Raw genomic sequence first — 23,662 nt, 5'->3', positions numbered from 1 at the left:
AAATAAAAAATATGGTGAAAAGCAAGTACCATCATCCCTTGGTGCACATTAATGCTTCTACTGTTCAGACCTTGAAGCACAAGCCAACAACCTAACCCAACTCTTTGAATGTATTTTCCAACATGTAAGAATACTCCAGGTAAATACATCAACCAAACTGGTCAACTAGTCTTTTCTCTGGCACTTTTGGACTTTGAAGTCTGTTACGGAATCAAGGAAATTTCCTCTGTGGTGGCTGAAGGCGTCAAGCATAATAATCAAGATAGGTTAGCAGTCATGATTCTCACCACTCTGAACTGGAAATGACCAGTTTTATAGAGAGGAAAGCATTACACAGACCCATACTATATATCAGAAGTGAACAAGAGTCCTTCCAGTACCACATTCCCCATTCTAGTACTCCCTGCTGCATGCTTGTCTTTAGTATCATGATTCTCCAGTATCCTAACATATTATCCTCTTTAAGATAGCTTGAGTTTCTCTTCCTTGCAATTAAGTCTTAGTATATAAGAAAAATGAGTAAAAGATTTACACAAACATGTATCAGTGCTCGAAACTTTTAAGCAGACTAGTAACTCATTGTTCCAACAACAAATTACAGCCTTCCCTTACCTCAAATCTGGGTTTAGGTGTTGCTCCCACAACAAAGAGAATTTGTGCCTATTTGTGTGTATTCACCAGACTGTAAGTACCTGGACAGATGTTGTATTTTTCTTGCTCATTCAGATGTAATCCAGCATCTGGCACATGACTTCCTTTGAATAAATAAATGTATATTTCTTATTACTATGTTCAAAGACTGATCTTCTGCACCAGAAAATAGCAGCACATAATGGAAACAACTGCTCTGCTATTCAGAGCAACATTCAAGCAAAAAGAATAATCTTTTTCTTCCAACTTTACCTTTCAGAAATGTACCATTTACTGAGCACCTGTTACTTCTAACTTTGCAATTCAAGTAAATAATGACAGTATAATCATTCTAAGCAAATTATATAGGATTTCACTTTAATTCTATAAATAGGATGTTTTCTTTATAAATTTTTGGCAGAGATGTGCTGCTCAGATCTCCCCTCAAGAAAGGACTCGCTACCCAGCTGTGGCTAGCTGATAGCCCCTAGTTACTGGCTGTGTCAGTAACTCAGAAAGTTTACCTCAACTTTCTAGCCAGGTGAGGTGATCCCCAGCCAATGACCTAACAATGCAGTGGGACCGGTCTACCCATTTCTGCCCAACATACCACTCTAACAGGGAGTCTCTGCTCCGGAGCTCCCACTGCGCTGACAGCAGCTTTGTCAACTCTGCATCACTGTCTGACAGTTTCCCATAATTCTGCACCCTTCCTTCTCCTTTTGCTGGAGTTATGCTCTACTAAAACACTTTGCACTTCTAGCTACACTTTAGTATCCTCTCCCTGGGGTATCTTTCCTGTGACAAAATCAAAGATTTATTTATTTCCAATTTAGTCTGTAAATTTACTCTCTCACCTATTTAACTTCTTTTATGTTAATAATGCTTGGCAGGCTTTCCCTTAGACTGTGACATTTTGGTTTCATGTCCCCAAAACATTTTAAACCTAGTACAATGATTTTGTTTTTTCACATAATCATTGTACCTTTACCAGCAACACATTTTACACATTGACTTAAAAGTTTATATTATTGATTATATTTTAAAATATAATTATTTTAAATACATTTCACTTTATTTGGTAAATATACATTTATTATTCCCCGAAAAGCCTTAAGAGCTTTGAAACAGAAAAAATCAACAGCACCATCTTATGGTACTTAAATAGGAACTGTTCACTACTCAATCAATATGACAAAAAGCAGACTTTTAAAGCCATAATCACCTATGAGTTACTTCCTGTCCACCTAGTTCGAACAAGGTTTTAAAATACAGCAAATGACCAAAAAAAAAAAAAGTTCTTATTATTGAATCAAGCCTTTTAAGCTGATAAGTACCTAAGTACATATAGGTACTGTTTTCCTCTCTCAAGGCTTTGGAATATGGCAACCCTTTTTCTCCATCTCTCTCATTATTCTCTATAACACAGACCTTCACTTGCCTTGCTTTTTTTCCCCTTTGTTGAATTTATTAGTATCTGACAGTTTAAAACATTTTAAGTATACTGACTGATTTCCCCACAAGAATGTAAGCTCTATGAGGGCACAGTCTTTATTCATTTTACTCACCATGACATTCTCAGTGCTGCCTAGCATGAAAAAAGTACTCAGAACTTTTTGAATAAGTAAGTCTTTTTTTACTTAAAGAATTGTAATAATTAAATCAGCCTTGGAATAAGCAGGAAAAAAGCTCACTTGAGAGAAAATTTCACTATAAACTTAAAGCCTTAGGAAAGAATGAATTGAGTCATCAGAGAAGTGAAGCCCATGGCCAGCCAGAGAGAACCGAAAGGCCTGCATAGAGGAAATTAAGACCGGATTGGTCCAGAGATGTTTTTACATGTGCTCATATAGCACATTCACATTGACAACTCTGACATAGATATGCAGCCTGTGCTTGAATATTTACAAGGATATAAAGATGCTAACTCTCAAGGCATCCTGCCAACCATATTTTGAAATCTTAGGCTACCAAAGTAGCTACAGAAAGTCATAAGATGGGAATGAATGATTAATAGACCAAAAACTTAACATTGTCAGTTAAAAAACAAACATGAAAGGTATTAATTAGAAAAAGTATTTATTTCTGCTCCTTTCATTAATCTTATTGTTCAGGAAACAGTCTTACATACATATCTGAAATAATCTACCATCACACACTCTAGTTAAAGGCAAAGCACCATAGGAAAAGCTGATCAGCTGTCCACAGTTCTCAGCTTATGGAATCTTGCTTCTGGATTTTATGTTAATTTCTGAAAATCAGAAATGTCATCTCCAAAAAATGTTAAGGGGGTTGTAAAAAACAATCACTTTATTTGATATGATAGTTGTAGATATGGAATATATTTTCTTTAAGAAATGAAAAACTAAAAAGAAAATGCCACTCAACATTGTTGGTATAGCAATAGGTCAGCAGGAAAAAAAAATACTGTGATAAACTTGTCTCTTTAATACCAAGAAGAAATTCTAGTGCAAGCTTCAATACGCTTCCTTTCACTAGATATTTCTATTACTGCTGCTCTTCATTCTTTTCCACATGTCATACTGGAGGATTGGTACAGCCTTTAAAACTTCATTGACAGGAGCAAATCCAGTATCCACTGATTTCTTCTCAAAGGCACTCTAACCCATCAGATAACCCCTGCAGAAATACAATTATCAGCACAAAAAGTGAAAAGAATTGTTTTTATATTATTATTATACTATTTCAAAATGCCAAAACAAATTCTTTATGATATAAAGTAATCCAAAATATATACAATCCAAAAATATATACAATCCAAAATATATACAATCCAAAAATATAACTCCATGTTCTTCATTATGGTCCTTACTTCATATCTTGCCCCCCTCACCCCAATATACAAATAAAATAAATTACTGAGCCTCAGTTCTACTATCCTTCCCTCTTTTTCTCTTTTTTTTTTTTTTTGAGACGGAGTTTTGCTCTTGTTGACCAGGCTGGCGTGCAATGGTGTGATCTCAGCTCACTGCAACCTCCGCCTCCCGGGTTCAAGTGGTTCTCCTGCCTCAGCCTCCCAAGTAGCTGGGATTACAGGTGCACACCACCACACCTGGCTAACTTTTGTATTTTTATAGAGATGGGGTTTCACCATGTTGGCCAGGTTGGTCTGGAACTCCTGACTTCAGGTGATCTGCCTGCCTTAGCCTTCCAAAGTGCTGGGATTACAGGCGTGAAGCCCAGCAAAGTTTTTTTTTTTTTTTTTTTTGAGATAGAGTTTTGCTCTTGTTGCCCAGGCTGGAGTGCAATGGCACAATCTCAGCTCACTGCAACCTCCGCTTCCTGGGTTCAAGCAATTCTCCTGCCTCAGCCTCCCAAGTAGCTGTGATTACAGGCGCCCGCCAACCACACCCAGCTAACTTTTTCTATTTTTAGTAGAGACGGGGTTTCACTGTCTTGGCCAGGCTAGTCTCAAACGCCCAACCTTAGGTAATCCATCCACCTCAGCCTCCCAAAAGTGCTGGGATTACAGGTGTGAGACACAGCGCCTGGCCCTTCCCTCTTAAAGTTACAAAGCAATGTGCTAAACAACACAGAATAAGAAAAGGAAGTAAAGAAAAGAAAATGTTATCTAAAAGTTAAAGTCAAGAGTCAGAATCAGGCCGGGCGCGGTGGCTCAAGCCTGTAATCCCAGCACTTTGGGAGGCCGAGACGGGTGGATCACGAGGTCAGGAGATCGAGACCATCCTGGCTAACACGGTGAAACCCCGTCTCTACTAAAAAATATACAAAAAACTAGCCGGGCGACGTGGCGGGCGCCTGTAGTCTCAGCTACTACGGAGGCTGAGCCAGGAGAATGGCGTGAACCCGGGAGGCGGAGCTTGCGGTGAGCTGAGATCCGGCTACCGCACTCCAGCCTGGGTGATAGCGAGACTCCGTCTCAAAAAAAAAAAAGAGTCAGAATCAATCTATTTTGGGCTCTCAGAAGTGCAACAAAAATCAAACTTTTTTTATGGAAAGAAACTGGTTTGGATTTCTAAAAACTCTAATATTACCAGAAGAGAAGTGGGAAAATCAGAAGCTATTTAGGACTGGGAGGTGAGCCTTTGAGACTTCAAAAAACAGTGTGTACAAACATCTGCCCATGAACCTCTAATACTTCAGGAAATGTCTGGATAACAGTTAGGAGCTTTAGCTGCACCTGCTGGTAAGGTCCAACTTCATGCTGGTCAAACAGGAGATCCTTTTATTAAATGTGCAAGTTAGGCCCTGAAATCCCCTTTAAATTAAAGCATTAAATCTGGTGTTATAAAAGTTCCAAACCTTTCCTTTGGCAATAAACCCTTAAAGTCTATTATTAATTAAGAATCTACAGGATCAGGAAAAAAAATCGAAAAATTATGTACAAGTATCCACATTAAGAAAGGGTTTACTGGGCCGGGCACGGTAGCTCACACCTGTAATGCCAGCACTTTGGGAAGCTGAGGCAGGTGGAGCACCAGGTCAGGAGTTTGAAACCAGCCTGGTCACATGGCAAAACCCCACGTCTACTAAAACTACAAAAATTAGCTGGGCGTGCTGACAGACGCCTGTAATCCCAACTACTTGGGAGGCTGAGTCAGGAGAATTGCTTGAACCCAGGAGGCAGAGGTTGCAGTGAGCCGAGATTGCGCCACTGCACTCCAGCCTGGGCGAAGAGAGTGAAACTCCATCTCACAAAAAAAAAAGGTGGGGGGAAGGTTTACAACACCCTACACTTACTGACAGCTTCAGAACACCTCTCCTTTTGACCCTGCCTCTACCACTTACTGCGTGAGCCTGGCAAACCTCACTCAGTTTCCTCATCTGTAAAATGGAGTTACCTCAAAGAGTTTTAGCTGCTATTTTTAGAGTCCCAAGTTTCTTCACTGGTAACGTAGGATTTATAAACTACTGATAATACTTAGGTCTCCTCCAGTGCTTGGCACACAGCAAACACTCAAGAACGTGACTTCCCTCCCTTTCAGCTTCTGAACTCACTTGACTACCTGTATGACTTAGACTTATGTTCAGCTAATGCAATCAACCTAGAACTCATACACTCTTTTCTTTCTGCTATATCAGCCTGGCCAATCCACACTTTGAATAAAGAGAACTTTCATCTAACACAACCACCTTTACAACCCAATACTTCTCACCTCCTCCCAAATCCAAAACTGAACAAAAATTTAAAAATAAAAAGGTTTGGCGGGGCACAGTGGCTCACGCCTGTAATCCCAGCGCTTTGGGAGGCCAAGGTGAGCGGATCATGAGATTAAGAGATTGAGACCATCCTGGCCAACATGGTGAAACCCCGTCTCTACTAAAAGTACAAAAATTAGCTGGGTGTGGTGGTGCACGCCTGTAGTCCCAGTTACTAAGGACGCTGAGGCAGGAGAATTGCTTGAACCCGGGAGGCGGAGGCTGCAGTGAGCCGAGATCGTGCCACTGCACTCCAGCCTGGCAACAGAGCCAGACTCTGTCCCCCGCAAAAAAAAAAAAGAAAGAAAGAAAAAAAATTAAAAATTAAAAGGTTCTTTGGATATATACATTGACTTTAAAGACCTCACATAAATTTGCTACTATAATGCCTGATGTGTCACAAAAAGGATACTTTAAAACATAAGCTTCACAAGAAAAAAAAAAAAGGTTCAAGCAAGCATCCACTAATATTTACACTTTATAGTAGAAGTTACCCAACAGCTAGCTTACACTATGAAACAAGGATACTAAGGACTCATTAGGAGTAACTTCTTATCATTTGCATATACCTATATATGAATATACACTTTGTATTCTATCTCTTAATACAGCTATATATTATGGTATCCTTCCTTGCAACTAGTGGGTGACCTATGTTTGTCAACCTATATTTAGATAGAAAAGAATATTTAAATAGACATGTCCTGTTCAAAGCTGCCAAACTTAAAGTAGTTTTTACCTTAAGGACAATTTTGGAGATACTAAGAAATATTATAATGCTATAAAGATACCATGTTAGAAAAAAGAAAAGAAGAACAAATACATTACTATACTTCTTGGTAGGAAATAAAAATAAAATTGTTGAAATATACTAACTATAATATATACTCAAACATTTAGCCCCCTCTCAGGACCCAGAAAATTTCATAATCTTATATTCAGGCCTGTGAGAATTTTACATAAATAAAATTGTAGATAAATACAATAAAAAGTAAATCAAGTACTCAAAAACCAACTAGAGACAGGAGAAGTCACCATGAAGGACCTTCTATTTAATCTTTAAGGCTATTCTTTCAATAATCACTTAGTGCCTCTGTATATTAAGGCAAGCACTGTGCTAGGTTAGCACTAACAGAAAGTTCTCAAAACACTACCACATTCATTATTGCATTTAACCCTTGCAACAATCTTAAAAAGGTGTGTGAAACAAGGATTAGTCTCATTCTATAGTTGAAGAGTGTGACAACAATTGAGTGCTTTGCTCAAAATCACAAGACCAGAAAAGAACAGAACCGGCATTAAAACACAAGTCTCCTCATGCCTTTTCTACTACCTACTCCAATGTTCCTAGAAATGGAAACCTCACCTTCTTCTTTTAGAAACAGTAATGGTTTATTCATGCTGGGCACGGTGGCTCACGCCTGTAATCCTAGCACTCTGGGAGGCCAAGGCAGGCGGATCACGAGGTCAGGAGATCGAGACCATCCTGGCTAACACAGTGAAACCCCGTCTCTACTAAAAATACAAAAAATGAGCTGGGCGTGGTGGCAGGCATCTGTAGTCCCAGCTACCAGGGAGGCTGAGGCAGGAGAATGGCGTAAACCCGGGAGGCGGAGTTTGCAGTGAGCCAAGATCGCGCCACTGCACTCCAGCCTGGGTGACAGAGCGAGACTCCATCTCAAAACAAAAGAAAACAAAAACAGTAATGGTTTATTCATTTATTTTTGAAACTGTGGCCATAATCTAACTTGAGACATAGAACTTTTAGGACTCTATCTTTAGAATGAAACCACTGACATTGATTAACACTTACATTATGCTTCAGAGCACACCTTCTCATTTAATCTTGACAACTGTAACTCCCCAAGGTATATTATTATACTTCATTTAACAGGTTTGGAACCTGAGGCCAAGAGAGTTCACAGAACTAATCCAAAGTCTCAGAGCTATTAATTGGCAGGCCGAAACTGGACTCCAAATTCCTCACCCTCTCTACTACACACTGTCCTCAACAGCTGTACAAATGTTTTGTTTCTTTAGAATGAATTACCTCCCTTATTTGCTAAAAATGAACTTTGGATATAAGCTTTTTAGCCACTGAAACAATCCAGCTGCCAGTTTCTCTACAGTCTTAATTCTCTAAAATACAGCTCCAAATCTGGAAGGAAATCAAAGAGACTCTCAAACATCTGAAAGTATGGTTACAAAGCCAAGCCATTAAGCTCTCCTTCAGCCAGGACTGATTTAAAAGGCAATTAATAGCTAGGCTAACTATTCCCTCAAGTCATAGAATAACCAGCAAACTGAAAAGAAGAAGAGGGAAAGGATGAAATTACAATAGGTATATACTGATTGCCATGAGAAGTGACAGGTCAGTGAAATCAACAAAACTGAATAGTAGTACTATGCATAACAGAAAGGTAAAATGACCCTCAGTGGAGAAGGTTAAATTATGCTTAATCTCACAGTGTCCAGCAAATAATAGTTATCAAATAATAAATATTTGCTACATACAAATGTGAGTGTTAACATGTAATACAACAAACACTTTAGAAAGAGGTCTGTCAAAAACGAATACAATGTTTTAGTATTTATGTATTTTCAATTACATGGAATCACATATTTGCATCATATCATTCTCTAAATGATGTTAGTTTAAATAGTATTACATTCATATTTTTTATTCCTTTCTCCCTTTAAGAGAACTTGTTTTCTGAACTGATCTCATGATCTCAGGATTTATCCAGAAGCTCCTTAGCTTTTCTTCTCAAGCTTAATAAACACTAGGTGAAATTGCTAAAAAGCCATTTTTGCCAGCTGAAACAAGGCAGGCCTTTTGTCCTCAATTATATGATAGACTCTATTTCAACTAGTTTTATACAGCTCTATAACAAATTTGCCTGAATGTAGGAACCCATCCCTCCATCTCCAGTTGAACACCTTGCCTGATTTTAGGGTATTACCATGCCACCACAGGCCACCTTTTATTTTTATTTTTTTTAAGATTCTGCTTTTGGTGGCTCACACCTGTAATTCCAGTACTTTGGGAGGCCAAGGCAGGCAGAACACTTGAGGTCAGGGGTTCGAGACCAGCCTGGCCAACATGGCGAAACCTCGTCTCTACCAAAAATATAAAAATTAGCCTGGCGTGGTGGAGCATGCCTGTAATCCCAGCTACTTGGGAGGCTGAGGCAGGAGAATGGCTTGAACCTGGGAGGCAGAGGTAGTAGTAAGTCGAGACCACGCCATTGCACTCAAGACTCTGTCTCAAAAAAGAAAAGAAAAGAAAAGAAAAAGATTCTGCTTTAAAGTTAAAGCTGCCCTAAGAGTAGACGCTAAAGACAATCTAATGAAGATTCATTATTTTTCAGAAGAACCAAGTTCAAACTCATACCAGTCTTCTACTCAGTAACCAAACATCATTTTCTTTGAGTCTATGTATATTTAAAATGCAGCAAACATACAGACGCATACATACAGATTTAACATACGTTACCTCAAAACTTATATCAGGACATTTTTATTTTCACAATGAAAACTACTCCTTTGAGACTGTACTAATAAAAATACTAGGGACTATGGTTTAATTTTTTCCTTTTAAATGTACTGTTATGTGTGCAAAGTTAATAAACAGTCATTCTTTTTTTTTTTTTTTTTTTGAGATGGAGTCCCACTCTGTCACCCAGCCTGGAATGCAGTGGCACAATCTAGACTCACTGCAACCTCTGCCTTCTGGGTTCAAGCAATTCTCGTGCCTCAGCTTCCCAAATAGCTGGAATTACAGGCGTGTACCACCACACCCAGCTAACTTTTTTATTTTTTAGTAAAGACTGGGTTTCACCATGTTGGCCAGGTTGGTCTTGAACTCCTAACCTCAAGTGATGTGCATACCTCGGCTTCCCAGAATGCTGGGATCACAAGCCTGAGCCACTGCGCCCGGCCAACAGTCATTCATTTTATTAGCATCCACGTTTCTTCAAAAGTCAAGACATCAAATAAAACACGTTTTAATTAGTAAAATTATATCAATAGGGGGAACATCAGGTCTCAAAAAAGCATAAATCAGAAAACAGAACCAGTAATACTGTTTCAGTGCTACTGTTTTCTCCTTTTCAAAGGCATCTCTTGCTAAAGGTAACATCTTTGTAAAAAAGAATTCCACCCTGGAGGCTATCATGGTGCATCTTATGATACAGCCATCCTTATCTCAGATGCCAGAAACTTAGTTGATTTGGAAAAACCAGTGGCTATTGGTGTTTTTTTGACATCTTTTTTATTGCTGTGGTTATTCCACTCACTACAATCAAACTGTTAGGTCATCATAGATAATTTTCGTGAAAGAAGAAAGATACACCCTTTCCTTGCTGAGATAGTAACCACACCCTGTTGTGTGTAATACAGGACAATAGTCCTTGCTCATCATCTCCTCTGGGGCCTGCAAATATTCCGGGAAAGGTAGTATCATTACTTCCATGTCTGATATAAAACTGTCCATTGTCTCTCCCCACTCCATACCCAAGGTACCAGGCATTAGGAGCTGCAAATGAGAAATGATATCACAAAGGGAACCATAAATTCTTCTTAAAAATTCAAATCCTAGATTTAGTTGCATAACAAGATACAGAAAGTAGCAATTTTCTGTTTGGACCACTGTCCTGTTTTGATTAGATCTAAACATAATCTACAACTGAAACTAAGAAAGTATACCCTTTTTCCCTAGCCTGAAGTTTGGATTTAGTCAACAGTGTTACATACTAGCCTATAGAATGTGGATAGGGGCCGGGCGCGGTGGCTCAAGCCTGTAATCCCAGCATTCTGGGAGGCCGAGATGGGTGGATTACAAGGCCAGGAGATCGAGACCATCCTGGCTAACACGGTGAAACCCCGTCTCTACTAAAAAATACAAAAAACTAGTCGGGCGAGGTGGCGGGCACCTGTAGTCCCAGCTACTTGGGAGGCTGAGGCAGGAGAATGGTGTGAACCCAGGAGGCAGAGCTTGCAGTGAGCTGAGATCCGGCCACTGCACTCCAGCCTGGGCGACAGAGCGAGACTCCGTCTCAAAAAAAAAAAAAGAATGTGGATAGGAAGACCAATGTTCACATAAATGATTGCAAAAGTAAGATGAAGGCAATTCAGAGTATTAAACACTTGTCAAAGCTTTTCTGTCAGTAGGAGATAGCTCTATTATCCTGACAGTCAAATGCCAGAGCTAAAAGATAAACACCTATTTTCTTAAAAGACTCATTCCTAGGAAGAGGACCTAAAACTATAAAGAAGGAAAACACTATGTAGAATGAAAACAGTAGGTAGAAGGAGAACAAATCTGATTCTATAAGCAAAACCAGGACATTTTCTCTTCTGACACATGCCTCCAAAGGTTTCTTTTGTTTAGGTTGTTAAGAGTCTCGCTCTGTTGCCCAGGCTGGAGTGCAGTGGCACAATCTCAGCAAGCTCCGCCTCCTGGGTTCACGCCATTCTCCTGCCTCAGTCTCCCGAGTAGCTGGGACTACAGGCACCTGCCACCATGCCCGGCTAGTTTTTTGTATTTTTAGTAGAGACAGGGTTTTACCGTTTTAGCCAGGATGGTCTCGATCTCCTGACCTCGTGATCTGCTCGCCTCGGCCTCCCAAAGTGCTGGGATTACAGGCATAAGCCTTTCAATTACCTCTTTATTCTATCTGGGAGTCTCCTCTTTTCTTGCTCTGCTAATGAAAGCTTCAGTCTTTTCTATACCAGTATACCTTACCAGGCTATGGTGACTTACTTCTACTAGGAGCAAAAAACAAGGAACAAAAAGAAGAGGCTGGAGTACCTTAGTCTTCATACAACTTAGCCAATGGCCAGAAATGTCTTCCCCAAATGAAAATAAGAGCTGCTGGATGGGCACAGTGGCTCACGCCTATAATCCCAGCACTGTGAGAGGCTGAGGCAGGTGGATTATGAGGTCAAGAATTCCAGAATAGCCTGGCCAACATAGTCAAACCTTGTCTCTACTAAAAATACAAAAAATTAGCCAGGCGTGGTGGTGGGGGCCTGTAATCCCAGCTACTCAGGAGGCTGAGGCTGTAATCTCAGCTACTTGGGAGGCTGAGGCAGGAGAATCACTTGAACCTGGGAGGTGGAGGTTGCAGTGAGCCGAGATTGCACCACTGCACTCCAGCCTGGGCAACAATGCTAGACTCCGTCTCAAAAAAAAAAAGGAGCTGCTGCCAGAGGAAACTGAGGCAGCTGGATGGCCACAGGGATATTCAGCTGACAAAGACCTTCATGCTGTCCCTCCCATCTCGCCAGGACTAAAATGGGAACATGATGATTGTGGGATAAGTACTTTTGCCCATTCTACCCCAGGTGTGTTACAGACAATGGACAGGTTAAGTCACAGAACAAGTGAATTTGTAAAATTCAAACACATTAAGAAATCAATATAGTTGGCACTTGATGTTTAACACAGTTCCAAAAAAATAAAATACTAAGAGCTAATCTTTGCGGTATGCTTGCCCAAATTTCCTGTCATTACTGTACTTACTAATGCATCTATAGGTTAAATCAGTATATATGGAAATGTGAATTTGTTCATATTTCAAATAATCACAAACAGAATTATGAAAGATGCCATAAACCATTTTATTTTTCATCTAAAGATACTGAAAAGTTTTCTGAATCAAAATAATCTTTAAATACACATTAAACACACACACACAAAAATATATAAACATCCTTTTCCTATCTTTTTGAAGGGCAATAATTCTCCTTTCCCATACACGGCATAATTTCTTCCCACCAATATTCAAAGAACACTAACAATGAATGATTTGAAGCTATTCCCTACCATTAATACTAATGGAATCCTGTGTTACAGATTAGCCAAAAGGCATTTTAAAGAAACAATGGCGGCAGGGCGCGGTGGCTCACGCCTATAATCCCAGCACTTTGGGAGGCCGAGGCAGGAGGATCACCTGAGGTCAGGACTTCAAGACCAGCCTGGTTAACGTGAAACCCCATCTCTACTGAAAATACAAAAAATAGCTGGGTGCTGTGGTGCATGCCTGTAATCTCGGCTACTCAGAAGCCTGAGGCAGGAGAATCGCTTGAACCCGGGAGGCAGAGGTTGCAGTGAGCCAAGATCGTGCCATTGCATTTCCAGCCTAGGCAACAAGAGTGAAACTCAGTCTCAAAAAAAAAAAAAAAAAAAGAAACAATGACTATCTTCAGTCATTGATGCCAGGACAAAGTAACTAAATTTTCTCATGAACATTCATGGGGATAACAACTAAGAAGATCTATTAGTTTCAGTTTTTATTAGCTATAGCTATAACCTGACCAAGTCACAAATATATTTGGTTTCTGGATTTTTCACCCATGTAAACGAAAGTTAAATTAAATCTCCTATGACTTTACGTTTTCCAGGTAATCATTTTACCAATTTGCAACATAAGTTGCTGATTACACAAATAACTTACGGCAGTTTCATTCTCATGAATACTCGAGCCATGAAAAAACTCAGTAGGACACAGACGAATCCAATGAACAGAAGAAGAAATCTATTGAGTTTTGGGATATTTGGTGCATTCGATCGGTCCAGAATTATGAAACCTAAACCTCCCATTGTAAATAGGAAGCTGGATGCAAGTCCTTCCATAATATATTGTCCATTTACTCTGGAAAAGAAAAGAATGACCATAGGAAGATAATAAATAGAAATGTTTCCCTAAGTTAAAATTCCTATCTCCGTTTTGTACTAAAACATTTTTGTGCTATATTTCTTATTCTTACCCTTACAACTATTTTACTATACCTCTGGATAGTCATCTGTCCATTCAACAAATATTTATTGAGTCTATTAGGTAGCAAGTACTGTTTTAGGTTCTGGGAGATACAACAATGAATAAAACAGATAAAAATATTTGTCATCACGGAATTCACATTCAAAAACAGTTGTAAAACCTCAATTAACACAACTGTTTATATAAAATGCTCATATTTTATGTATATGAACGCTTTACCCAGAACTTCAGCTTAGCTTTTTTTTTTTTTTTGAGACAGAGTCTTGCTCTGTCACCCAGTCTAGGGGGCAGTGGCGCAATCTCGTCTCACTGTATCCTCCACCTCCCAGATTCAATCTATTCTCCTACCTTGGCCTCCTGAGTAGCTGGGACTACAGGTAGGTGCCATCACACCTGGTTAATTTTTGGTATTTTTAGTGAAGATAGGGTTTCACCGGGTTAGCCAGGATAGTCTCAACCTCCTGACCTTGTGATCCGCCCACCTTGGCCTCCCAAAATGCTGGAATTACAGACGTGAGCCACTGCACCCAGTCTAAGTTAGCTGTTTTTAAAAAAGTTATGCTATTTAAATTTCTACTATCAATTTCAAACTAATTTTGAATTGGTGAGATGTGTTTCTTGAAGTTTTATGTTAATAATAAACTTCCTGTTTCAAATGGAAATATTTCAAAAAGAAAGTGTTCTTAAATAAGGCTCCATGGGCCCCATAAGAACTTCAGTGAGCCACAAACCCCTGTAATTATATGTAAATGAGTGTGTGTGTGTGTGTGTGTGTGTGTGATTTTTCTAGGGATACAGAGCTTCTATCAAATTCTCATAGTTCAGGGACCTCAAAAAGAAAATTTCTCATTAAAGGGATGATTACACATAGGCATATGTAAAGAGGGCTTTTTTTTGGTCAATTGTTTTCATTGAAAACACAATATATGCACCAGGTTCAAAATTCAAACAGCATGAAAGAGGGCACTATGAAAAACCTCGCTACCATCAACCTGTCATTAACTCCCATCCACAGAGAATAACAATAAATCTTTCCAGAAATATTCTATGCATAAATAGCATTACTGCAAATATAAACATATAGCTATGTTTAGCTAGATATTTATCAAGTAAATTTTAGAAAGCAATATAAGCATTGTTTAGGTGAACAAAACCACACTGCAATGGGGTTTCACTGCTGAAACAGAACCCTCAAGTCTCAAAACTATTTTTGTTATTTAATGGTATAGACCAGGGTATAGTTCAAAAATATTTTCTTAAATACCCATATAGTAAATATCTTAGGCTTGCAGGCTATATGGTTTGTGTCATACTTACTCAACTCAGCCACTGTAGCTTAAAAACAGCCCACAGATCACATACAAACACATGGGCATGTTTACCTCCAATAAAACTTTTTTTGGGAAAAAAAAACAGCAGCTATAGTTCGCTGACCCCTAAAACAATCTGTAAATGTAGTTTACACTGACATCCCACTGTAAATTGGTGATATATCAATCATTATGAAATATCTTATTTCTTAATAAATAATATACTCTTGTTGTTGACTCACTTTCTGCCATTTCAGAATTCAGCATTTTTAAACAGCTGTTGTCTAAATATAGATGGATCCCATAGGTTTTACTCTATTTTTAAATAAGCAGGCATACCCCAGCAACCTTCTTTCCCACCACCAAATCATTCAAAAAGGTATCTTTTACCTGTAGGCCAAGAAAGCTACTGGCCTCTGATGCCCATGTTCATCAGTCATAGAGCCAACACTTGGAGGTTCAACAATAACATCATAAATTATTCCTATAAGAAAGACAACAGAACAGATTAGATTGTATTCCTAATTTTTGAAAACAGGATTTTAGTTTTCATTGCCTCTTAAGGTTCATTTACTTCTTTTTTTCTTTTTCTTTTTTTTTTTTGAGACACAGTCTCACTCTGTCGCCCAGGCTGAGAGTGCAATGGTGCCATCTTGGCTTACTGCAAACTCCGCCACCCAAGTTGAAGCAATTCTCCTGCCTCAGCCTCCCAAGTAGCTGGGACTACAGGCGCCCACCACCACGCCCAGCTGATTTTTGTATTTTTAGTAGAGATGGGGTTTCACCATATTGGTCAGGTTGGTCTTGAACTCCTGACCTCAGGTGATCCACCTCCCTCAGTCTCCCAAAGTACTGGGATTACAGGTGTGAGCCACTGCACCAGGCCAAGGTTCATTTAAATATGAATGTTTTGATTGTATTATTAGAACCAAATGTGGCCCAACCAATCTAAAGTTCTGAAAAATCATTCAGACATTCAACTCAATGTTTTAGAATTACTTCGAAAACAATATGATATCTAAATGAAGTACAAATTTCATAAAGGAAATTCATCCAATAACAGTTGCTAATACTTAGGAATGACTTTAGTATAAAGGAGATTTCAAATGAAAGGCTCTACTTCAGTTCACAAAAATTGTCTCAGATATACTTAGATTTGTTTCTATAAATTGAAAAATAACTAGAGAAATTGCTTAAAGGTAAAACAAGGGGCCATTTTAAAACCATGCCATCAGGTAGAATGGCAACACTAGAGATTCATAATCATTAACATTAATGTCCACCATTATGTCATAATGTCATCGTGATCATTAATATTAATGTTGATCAACACTAATAGTTTTCTCAGTCTCCCACTGTCAACATCTACTCTACCTTCTCCACTGTTCTCAAACATCTTCATCTCCAGCTTTTTTAAAGCATAACAAGCCTATCTCCCTTATCCTAGCCTGACAAAACAATCCTATAGGAATTCCCTTGTCTTTTCCCCACCAAATCTACAAATACCTGGTACCTGCATCCATCTTCACCTCTTCCTTTCCAGCTACATAGAGGAATATTCCCACCTCCTATTATGTGGGATCTCTTCTGCAACTATCAGGAGTCCATTCCCACTTGGACTCTCAGGGACTTCATTCCTTTGAGTATCTCTCCTCTCTCCTGTATTTTCAAGCTCTCCTTCCCTATATCAACCCTCCTTGACTTCAGATCCTCCTAGCTAACATGCTATTTCTATCTTTGTGTTTTGAAAGGGAGTCAGACTTTCTTCTGGAAAAACTTAGGCAAACTTGCCATCTCCCCTTTCTTACTTACCCTTCATGCTTCAACTCAATCCAATCTCGCTTCTGCAACCACTGATACCGCTCTTTCTAAGGTCACCAATGATCTCCATGTTGTCAAATTCAAAGGACACTTTTCAGTTCTCATCTTAGGAGACTTCTCAGAAGCACTCAATCCAGTTTACTAAACTGATTTATTGAAAAACACCTCTTCTTATGGCTTTTGTGATATTCCTCTTCATGGTTTCTTGCTACCTCTCTATTGGGCCTCTTCTTTTATAAAACCACTAAATGTTGGAGGCCCTCAGGGATTAGTCCACTGTCCTCTTCTACTTTTCTTCAAAATGAACTCCCAGGGCTTTCAATTTCATGTGCTAAAGACTCTCAGTGTGATGTGCCAAGGCCTCTAAAATAATGCCAGTACCACTAGAATTACATGTAAGCTCCTCAAGAACAGGGACTTTGCCTATGCTCTTCAATGTCTCATGGGAGTTCCAGAAATGTCTGGAACTTCAACACAGGCCTCTTTTTTCAGGTCTAGACTCCCATCTGTACATTTGACATATCCAACTAATTTTACCCCAAAAAAACCTCTGGTGCACCATTTTCCACCAAAAACTTTGTTTTTTCAATCTCAGGAAATGATACTTCCATCTATTCAGATGCTCAAACCAGAAACCTGTAAGATTCCTTCCCACTTCATTCTTCCCCTACACCCAGTAAATTCAAGACCTACTGAATCTACTTCCAACATATCTTTCATTATATTATCCTAATCTCCACTACTATAAACCTTGTATAGTCCATGTCAACTACAAAGGCCACCTAATTGGTCTCTTGGTCTCACATTTGCCCTACTTTTCCCTCTGCCTAGCATATCCTTTCCCTGAACTCTTCAGATTTTGGCTTACATATCATTTCCTAAGGAATCACATCTAATCCAATCCAATCCAGATGATGCTTCCAACTCCCTTTATTTTCTCAAAAACCTCTTGTTCTTTTCTTTCACCGTATTTGTAACCATTTTTTTGTTTGTTTTTATTTTTATTTTTTTTTCTTTCTTTCTTTCTTTCTTTTTTTTTTTTTTTTGAGGCGGAGTCTCGCTTTGTCGCCCGGACTGGAGTGCAGTGGCCGGATCTCAGCTCACTGCAAGCTCCACCTCCCGGATTTACGCCATTCTCCTGCCTCAGCCTCCCAAGTAGCTGGGACTACAGGCGCCCGCCACCTCGCCCGACTAGTTTTTGTATTTTTAGTAGAGACGGGGTTTCACCATGCTAGCCAGGATGGTCTCGAGCTCCTGACCTCGTGATCCGCCCGTCTCGGCCTCCCAAAGTGCTGGGATTACAGGCTTGAGCCACCTCGCCCGGCCTTGTTTTTATTTTTTGAGACAGGGTCGGGTCTTGCTCTGTCACCCTGGCTGCAGTGCAGTGGTGCCATCACAGCTTACTGCAGCCTCAGCTTCCCAGGCTCAGGCAATCCTCCCACTTCAAACTCCTGCACTGTAGTCCCAGCTACTTGGGACTACAGGTGTGCGCCACCAAGCTTGGCTAATTTTGGAGTTTGTTTTTTGTTTCTGAAACAGGGCCTTGCTCCATCGCCCAGGCTGGAGTGCAGTGACACGATCTTGGCTCACTACAACCTTCATCTCCTGGTTACAAGAAATTCTCCTGCCTCAGCCTCACAAGTAGCTGGGACTACAGGCGTGTAACACCACGCCTGGCTAATTTTTTGTATTTTTAGTAGAGACAGGGTTTCACCATGTTGCCCAGGCTGGCCTCGAACTCTTGGGCTCAAATGATCCAACTGGCTCAGGCTCCCAAAGCATTGGATTATAAGCGTGAGCCACTGCACCTGGCCTGTTTTTGTGACCATTTTTAACGGGCAAAAAAATTATGTGACATTTAACATGTCTCAACCATGACATTATAAGCTTCAGGAGGTCAGGGTCCTTATGTTTTGTTCTATTATCTCCAGGACCTAGTGCCTGGAACTTAACAGGGACTCAATATCTATTTGCTGACTATTTGTCAGCAACAAATAGTTTATTTGTAAAGGTGCACTCAGTTTTTAGACGAGACTTCTTCCCTTCCAATGGCAAAACCAATTCATCATACAAGATACCTCACAGACCTGGCCACTAAAAGGCATCCTTTCCACTTTCCCTCAATGGTTGGGACAGAGATCTCCCCATTACAATAATCAACAGGGAAAAAAAGAGGGCCACAAAGAAAACTGAGGCTTCTTGCAAAGAATTCGACTCCAAGGGAAGTAAGGGTTACAGGAAAGAAACTAGCATATTCATTATCATTATCGAATAATGACTTTTTTTGGTCTAACGACCTTCGTGAACTGTAAAAATATGGAACACTTCACGAATTTGAGAGTCATTCTTGCACAGAGGCCATGATAATCTTCTCCCTATCATTCCAATTTTAGTAATGTGCTGCCGAAGCGAGCACTCAATAAAAACACTGAATTACTCTATATTATTTATTTTTAAAAGCCACACGCATTTTAAATTTTGTTTATTCAGTACAGTAGCTATTAACTAGATGTTAATGGTTAATGCTAATGCAATGCTAGATAGTATCTTGTTACCAAAAAAGTATTTAAATGTAACTCAAATATTTAAATGTAATTTATTCAAAGGAACATAGTTAATTCTCACTATTCTAGATTGGGGAAAGGGGGTAAATTCAAAGGTGACTTCTAGAACTCAGCTCTCTAAGTTTGAATGCCCCCCTTCAGTGCCAACTATTCTCACAAAACATCTATGAAAATAACAATATATGGCCACTCTCTTAAAAGTAGAACTACTTTTACTGTCCCAAATCCGTAGCTTTAATTTTATAATTTCCAGGTTAAGTACACCACTTCCCAAAATCTAAATTAATTTTATAATTTCCAAGTTAAGTACACCACTTCCCCAAATCTAAATGTACACAGTAGCACAGTTCTAAGTAAATCTTGGAACTGTGGCCTGAAAGGGTAGTGGCTCTGAAAAGACCAGCCGGATTGCCAACTCACCAGCACATAAGGCAACGCCCCTTTGCAATTTTCTATTTGAAAAGGACAGAATAAGATGACAGATAATTCAGAAGCGTTTAATAGTAATGCTATTTATCTTATTTTTTAAAATTCTCAACTTCTGCCCACTGAAACACAGTAGAGTCTGCAAATCTCATCTCCGATCCCAAATATTTATCAAACCTGTGATTTCGGAAAATTCCATTCATATTTATTGTAGGTCATGCAAAAGGCAACACAGGACCGTAGGTCTGAACTAACAAAACTAAAGATTGTCAAGTCTCTTCCAAGATTCCAGGGCAAAGACAAGTTTAAAAGTCCCACAAGCTCCTGACTAACCATGGAAGCGGAGTTGGCCAAACTAGACTTTCCCAGGACCTTTATCAAATAACGAACCATGGAAGCGGAGCTGGCCAAACTAGACTTTCTCAGGACCTTTATCAAACAACGTATGGTAAGCAATAAAAAGAGCAACAATTTGGCCTTGAAAAATATATTTGACTCGGATCCCTGGGATGGGGGTGCTAGGAGAGGTAAGGCAATGGGAGTGAGAACACCAATTCTCTCAAGACAGGGCGTCAGGGCGAATAAACTTGGACGTTAACATTCTGGACCCCAGAACTCCCCTCCACCCTCAAAAAGGATCCAGACAGAGCGATGCTTCCCCTGGGGCTGAGAGTCAGCGGAATAGATGCGCCTCCCGGGGTGGGTCAGTTCTCTGCTCCTCAGCCGACAGCCCGAGTTACCTCCGGTAATGAGGAAGTAAGACACCACCACCAGAGCATACACAGTCATGGCCGACGGCATGTGCAACCAGGGCGGCTTCTTCAGCTTCAGGTTGGGACATTCGAGCACTAAGAACGGGACACGGTACAAGGTCTCCATGTTGGTGGCAGCAAGGACCGTTCTCGGCCTGAAGCCCCACGCGCCACCCGGAAACAGGCCCGCCCTCCCTAACAACTGCGCGTGCGCGCGGAAAGGACTCGCAGATCCGTAAAGCTCGGAGGTGGTTATTATATTCATAGAAGAAAATAAGAAACTAAATAAAACAAATAAATAATATGAGTAAAATGTTGTAAATTATTTAATCTAGTTAAACTTAAATTGTGACAATGTCCTCTACATTTTTCTAATGGATATATAGGTGTTTGTGTACTTTCAAGGACCTATGGGACTTCTAACGTGGCCAAGCCAGAGAAGCGGAGGCCAAAGAACCTAGCTGAGCCCCGCCCACTCGCTGACGCAGGGGATTTGGAAGTTGATTGGACAGGGGGCGCTCCCGGTTCCCAGAGCGGGAGTATGAATGGGAACTTTTGGATAGAAATGCGTTTTATATTAGCGGTTTTTTCAAGGGATAGGAAAAGCCGGAGGCTGCTGAGCTTTTACTCCCCGATGTAGTCGTGGTAATAATAAGAATTAATAATAACTGCTAAAGTAGTATGTTATCAATTTTTTTTTAATTCACCCTGGGTCACGAATGTCAACAGGACATCTCTACAGGGATGCCTTAATGCTGATAGCTTGGCATGACCATAATACTACTTTGAATAACTCATTCTCTCAGCTTTGCTCCTCCCATGGTCATCTGTATGTCGGTAAAAGGTAAAATCATTCTGGCCAAAAATTTTAAAGTCGTCTGGATTTCTCTCCTTACTAACTGACCTTCTGCATTCAAATATTGGTAGGTCTCTTTGGCCGTACTACCGAAGTATCTCCAATTCATCTGCCCCTAACCATTCCACCACTACTACCACCCTAGTGTGAGCTACCGCCATCTCTGGTCTGGGCAACATTTACAATCCAAATAGATGAAAATATATGATGGAGAATTAGTCATTAGGGATGGACTATAAGGTCTAAAAAGTTTTTTGTTTAATGTTTTGCTTTTCTTTTTTATATAATCTTTTAAGACTCTACAAATGTTAACTTCCTTTTGGAGCAAGAGTTAAGAGTCACTGATTACATAAGTCCAGAGCATACTGACACATTATAGAGCCAATGTTTTTATATTTTTTTATTTGCTTGTTACTAAGCCCGTGGTTTTTTTACAGGATGCCATGTATTGATTCTGCACTTCTGATCAGCTAACAACTCAATTGTTAAGAAATTGAAGACCATAATGAAAATACTATCAAAACATTGTAGGATCCAATTCTAAGTACAGATCAGGCTTGCTACCCTTACAGTTCATTAGTGAGAGTCTCCCCCAGAGTCTTATTACCTATGTCTTAACGGAGCCACACGAATCTTAGGTTATGTAAAGGCCAATGATAACACCAATAATGAATGCATTTACACCAGAACCAGCGTTTATATGTAGGAAGTTTCTCTGGGCACTGTAAAGCAGAAAGTTTCTGAAATTCCCACAGTTTTGTAAGTAAGGAACACTTTGGAATGATTAAAATATTTTGCTTTGGTATGAAGAAAAAAATAAAAATATTTTGCTTTGGAAAAACTTCGAAATTAAAGGTTTTTAAATTTCCTTTATAACTTAAAAAGGAATCTAACATTAATTAACCGCTGTTTGGCAGGTACTATGTTAAGTGATTTACATTTGTGCTTATATACCCTTCATGACAATTCTGTTAGGTAAATACTAGTATAACTGCTTTACATATGACAAAACTGACTCCTGAGAATGGAAATAAACTCAAAAAGTATAGTATAGTCTGTGACTGGATGAGACCTAAAAGGCAATTGCTGTAGAAGTAAATAGATTTAAGAGGTTTAAGATGGTATATGTTTATATACTTATCCTTCTTCCTGTATATATTAGGGACATGTAATTTCTCCATACATTGTGGAAAACATAAAAATTATTAATATATAATTTTTAAATAAAAAATTAGCTGATATTATTTTATTATTGTTTTATTTATTTACTTACTTATTTTATTATGTAATATTATGTATTATTATATCATAAATAATAAAATTGCCAGGTCAGAATACACTGCATTCATCTATATGTTGAATTATTACCATCATTTTCCAAAAAGTAAGTTTGCTCCAGGAACCAATTCATTATTATTTTTTAACCTCTTAAGCTTTGAAATATTTTTCAACATGAGTTTGTAAAATTCTATAAGCCACACATAAAAGAGACCTTTCATGAGTAAGATATGCATATCTATTATCATCCATGTCCTAACCCACAATTCCTACAGAAAAATATTCTATTTAAACATAACATAAACTCTGTAACTGAAAACCAAAGAAATAATGAATATAACAGTGGGCATTAGAGCATGCCCTTAAACAAACATTTAATCTAATCATTCAGTGGTTGTCTATTTTACAGATGAAGAAGGAAAAATGTTGAGAGAAACACAGTTTACAATATACAGAAGAGCTGTCATCTTAAGCTACACATAAAAGCAAATGTTAATCATTCTTACTGTGCACAAGCAAATATATATTCAAAGAAAAAAGTGTAAAGGTGATATCTACCAAGCTTTCTGTGTTCATTGTAGAACATTTTAATAAAAAGCCTTGAAGTCAGAAATGGTTCCGCCAGTCAAAAGAGAGGGAGGGCTCCACAAATAAGTTTTTAACCAAATTCTAAACAAGCCAGAATTACAAAGGCTACAAATATTATTGATTTCTGTTTATTTAAATATGTGTTGGAGAGGAAATTAGTAGCTTTGTTTTTTGTAGGATAATAATACTAATATAAACCTGGATTTTTATTTATGAAGACATTTTGCAGTTTGGTTGACAGTCTCTTGAATTACGTTCTTTCCCACTAGGTTCTGTATAAGCATGAATACGGAACACTATTATGTCTCATGATCTAAATAAAACCTCTTTCTAATGCAATATTGTGGGGTTTGGTGTTATTGTTGTAGTTATTTTACATTTTGAAGGTTGTTTTTAAAATTATATGCAAGTAATGGCTGGGCATGGTGGCTCACGCCTATAATCCCAGCACTTTGGGAGGACTCCTCACCTG

General features: G+C 39.1%; 1 protein-coding gene and 1 non-coding gene across 3 annotated transcripts; both read right to left on the bottom strand.

The window, feature by feature from the left end:
* Positions 1 to 2,692: 2,692 nt before the first annotated feature.
* On the bottom strand, positions 2,693 to 20,670 carry OSTC (oligosaccharyltransferase complex non-catalytic subunit). Of its 2 annotated transcripts, XM_033214958.1 has the most exons (4): positions 20,457 to 20,667; positions 15,296 to 15,389; positions 13,272 to 13,469; positions 2,693 to 3,270 (listed from the first exon to the last, which is right to left on the bottom strand). In XM_033214958.1, the coding sequence occupies exons 1-4, from the start codon at positions 20,593 to 20,595 to the stop codon at positions 3,252 to 3,254; spliced, it is 450 nt and encodes a 149-aa protein (XP_033070849.1). In that variant the 5' UTR covers positions 20,596 to 20,667; the 3' UTR covers positions 2,693 to 3,251. The 2 variants fall into 2 exon arrangements, with proteins under 2 accessions (XP_033070849.1, XP_033070850.1); XM_033214959.1 differs by lacking the exon at positions 13,272 to 13,469 and having other exon boundaries at positions 20,457 to 20,670.
* On the bottom strand, positions 19,037 to 19,141 carry LOC117086442. The gene has a single exon (XR_004438355.1). It is a non-coding gene; the product is annotated as a U6 spliceosomal RNA (small nuclear RNA).
* Positions 20,671 to 23,662: the final 2,992 nt, after the last annotated feature.

Source organism: Trachypithecus francoisi, unplaced genomic scaffold, assembly GCF_009764315.1.
Source record: "Trachypithecus francoisi isolate TF-2019V2 unplaced genomic scaffold, Tfra_2.0 Lachesis_group1, whole genome shotgun sequence".
Taxonomy (NCBI): Eukaryota; Metazoa; Chordata; class Mammalia; order Primates; family Cercopithecidae; genus Trachypithecus; species Trachypithecus francoisi.
Note: the sequence above shows the minus strand (reverse complement) of the source record. Positions and strands in the feature narration are given on the sequence as shown.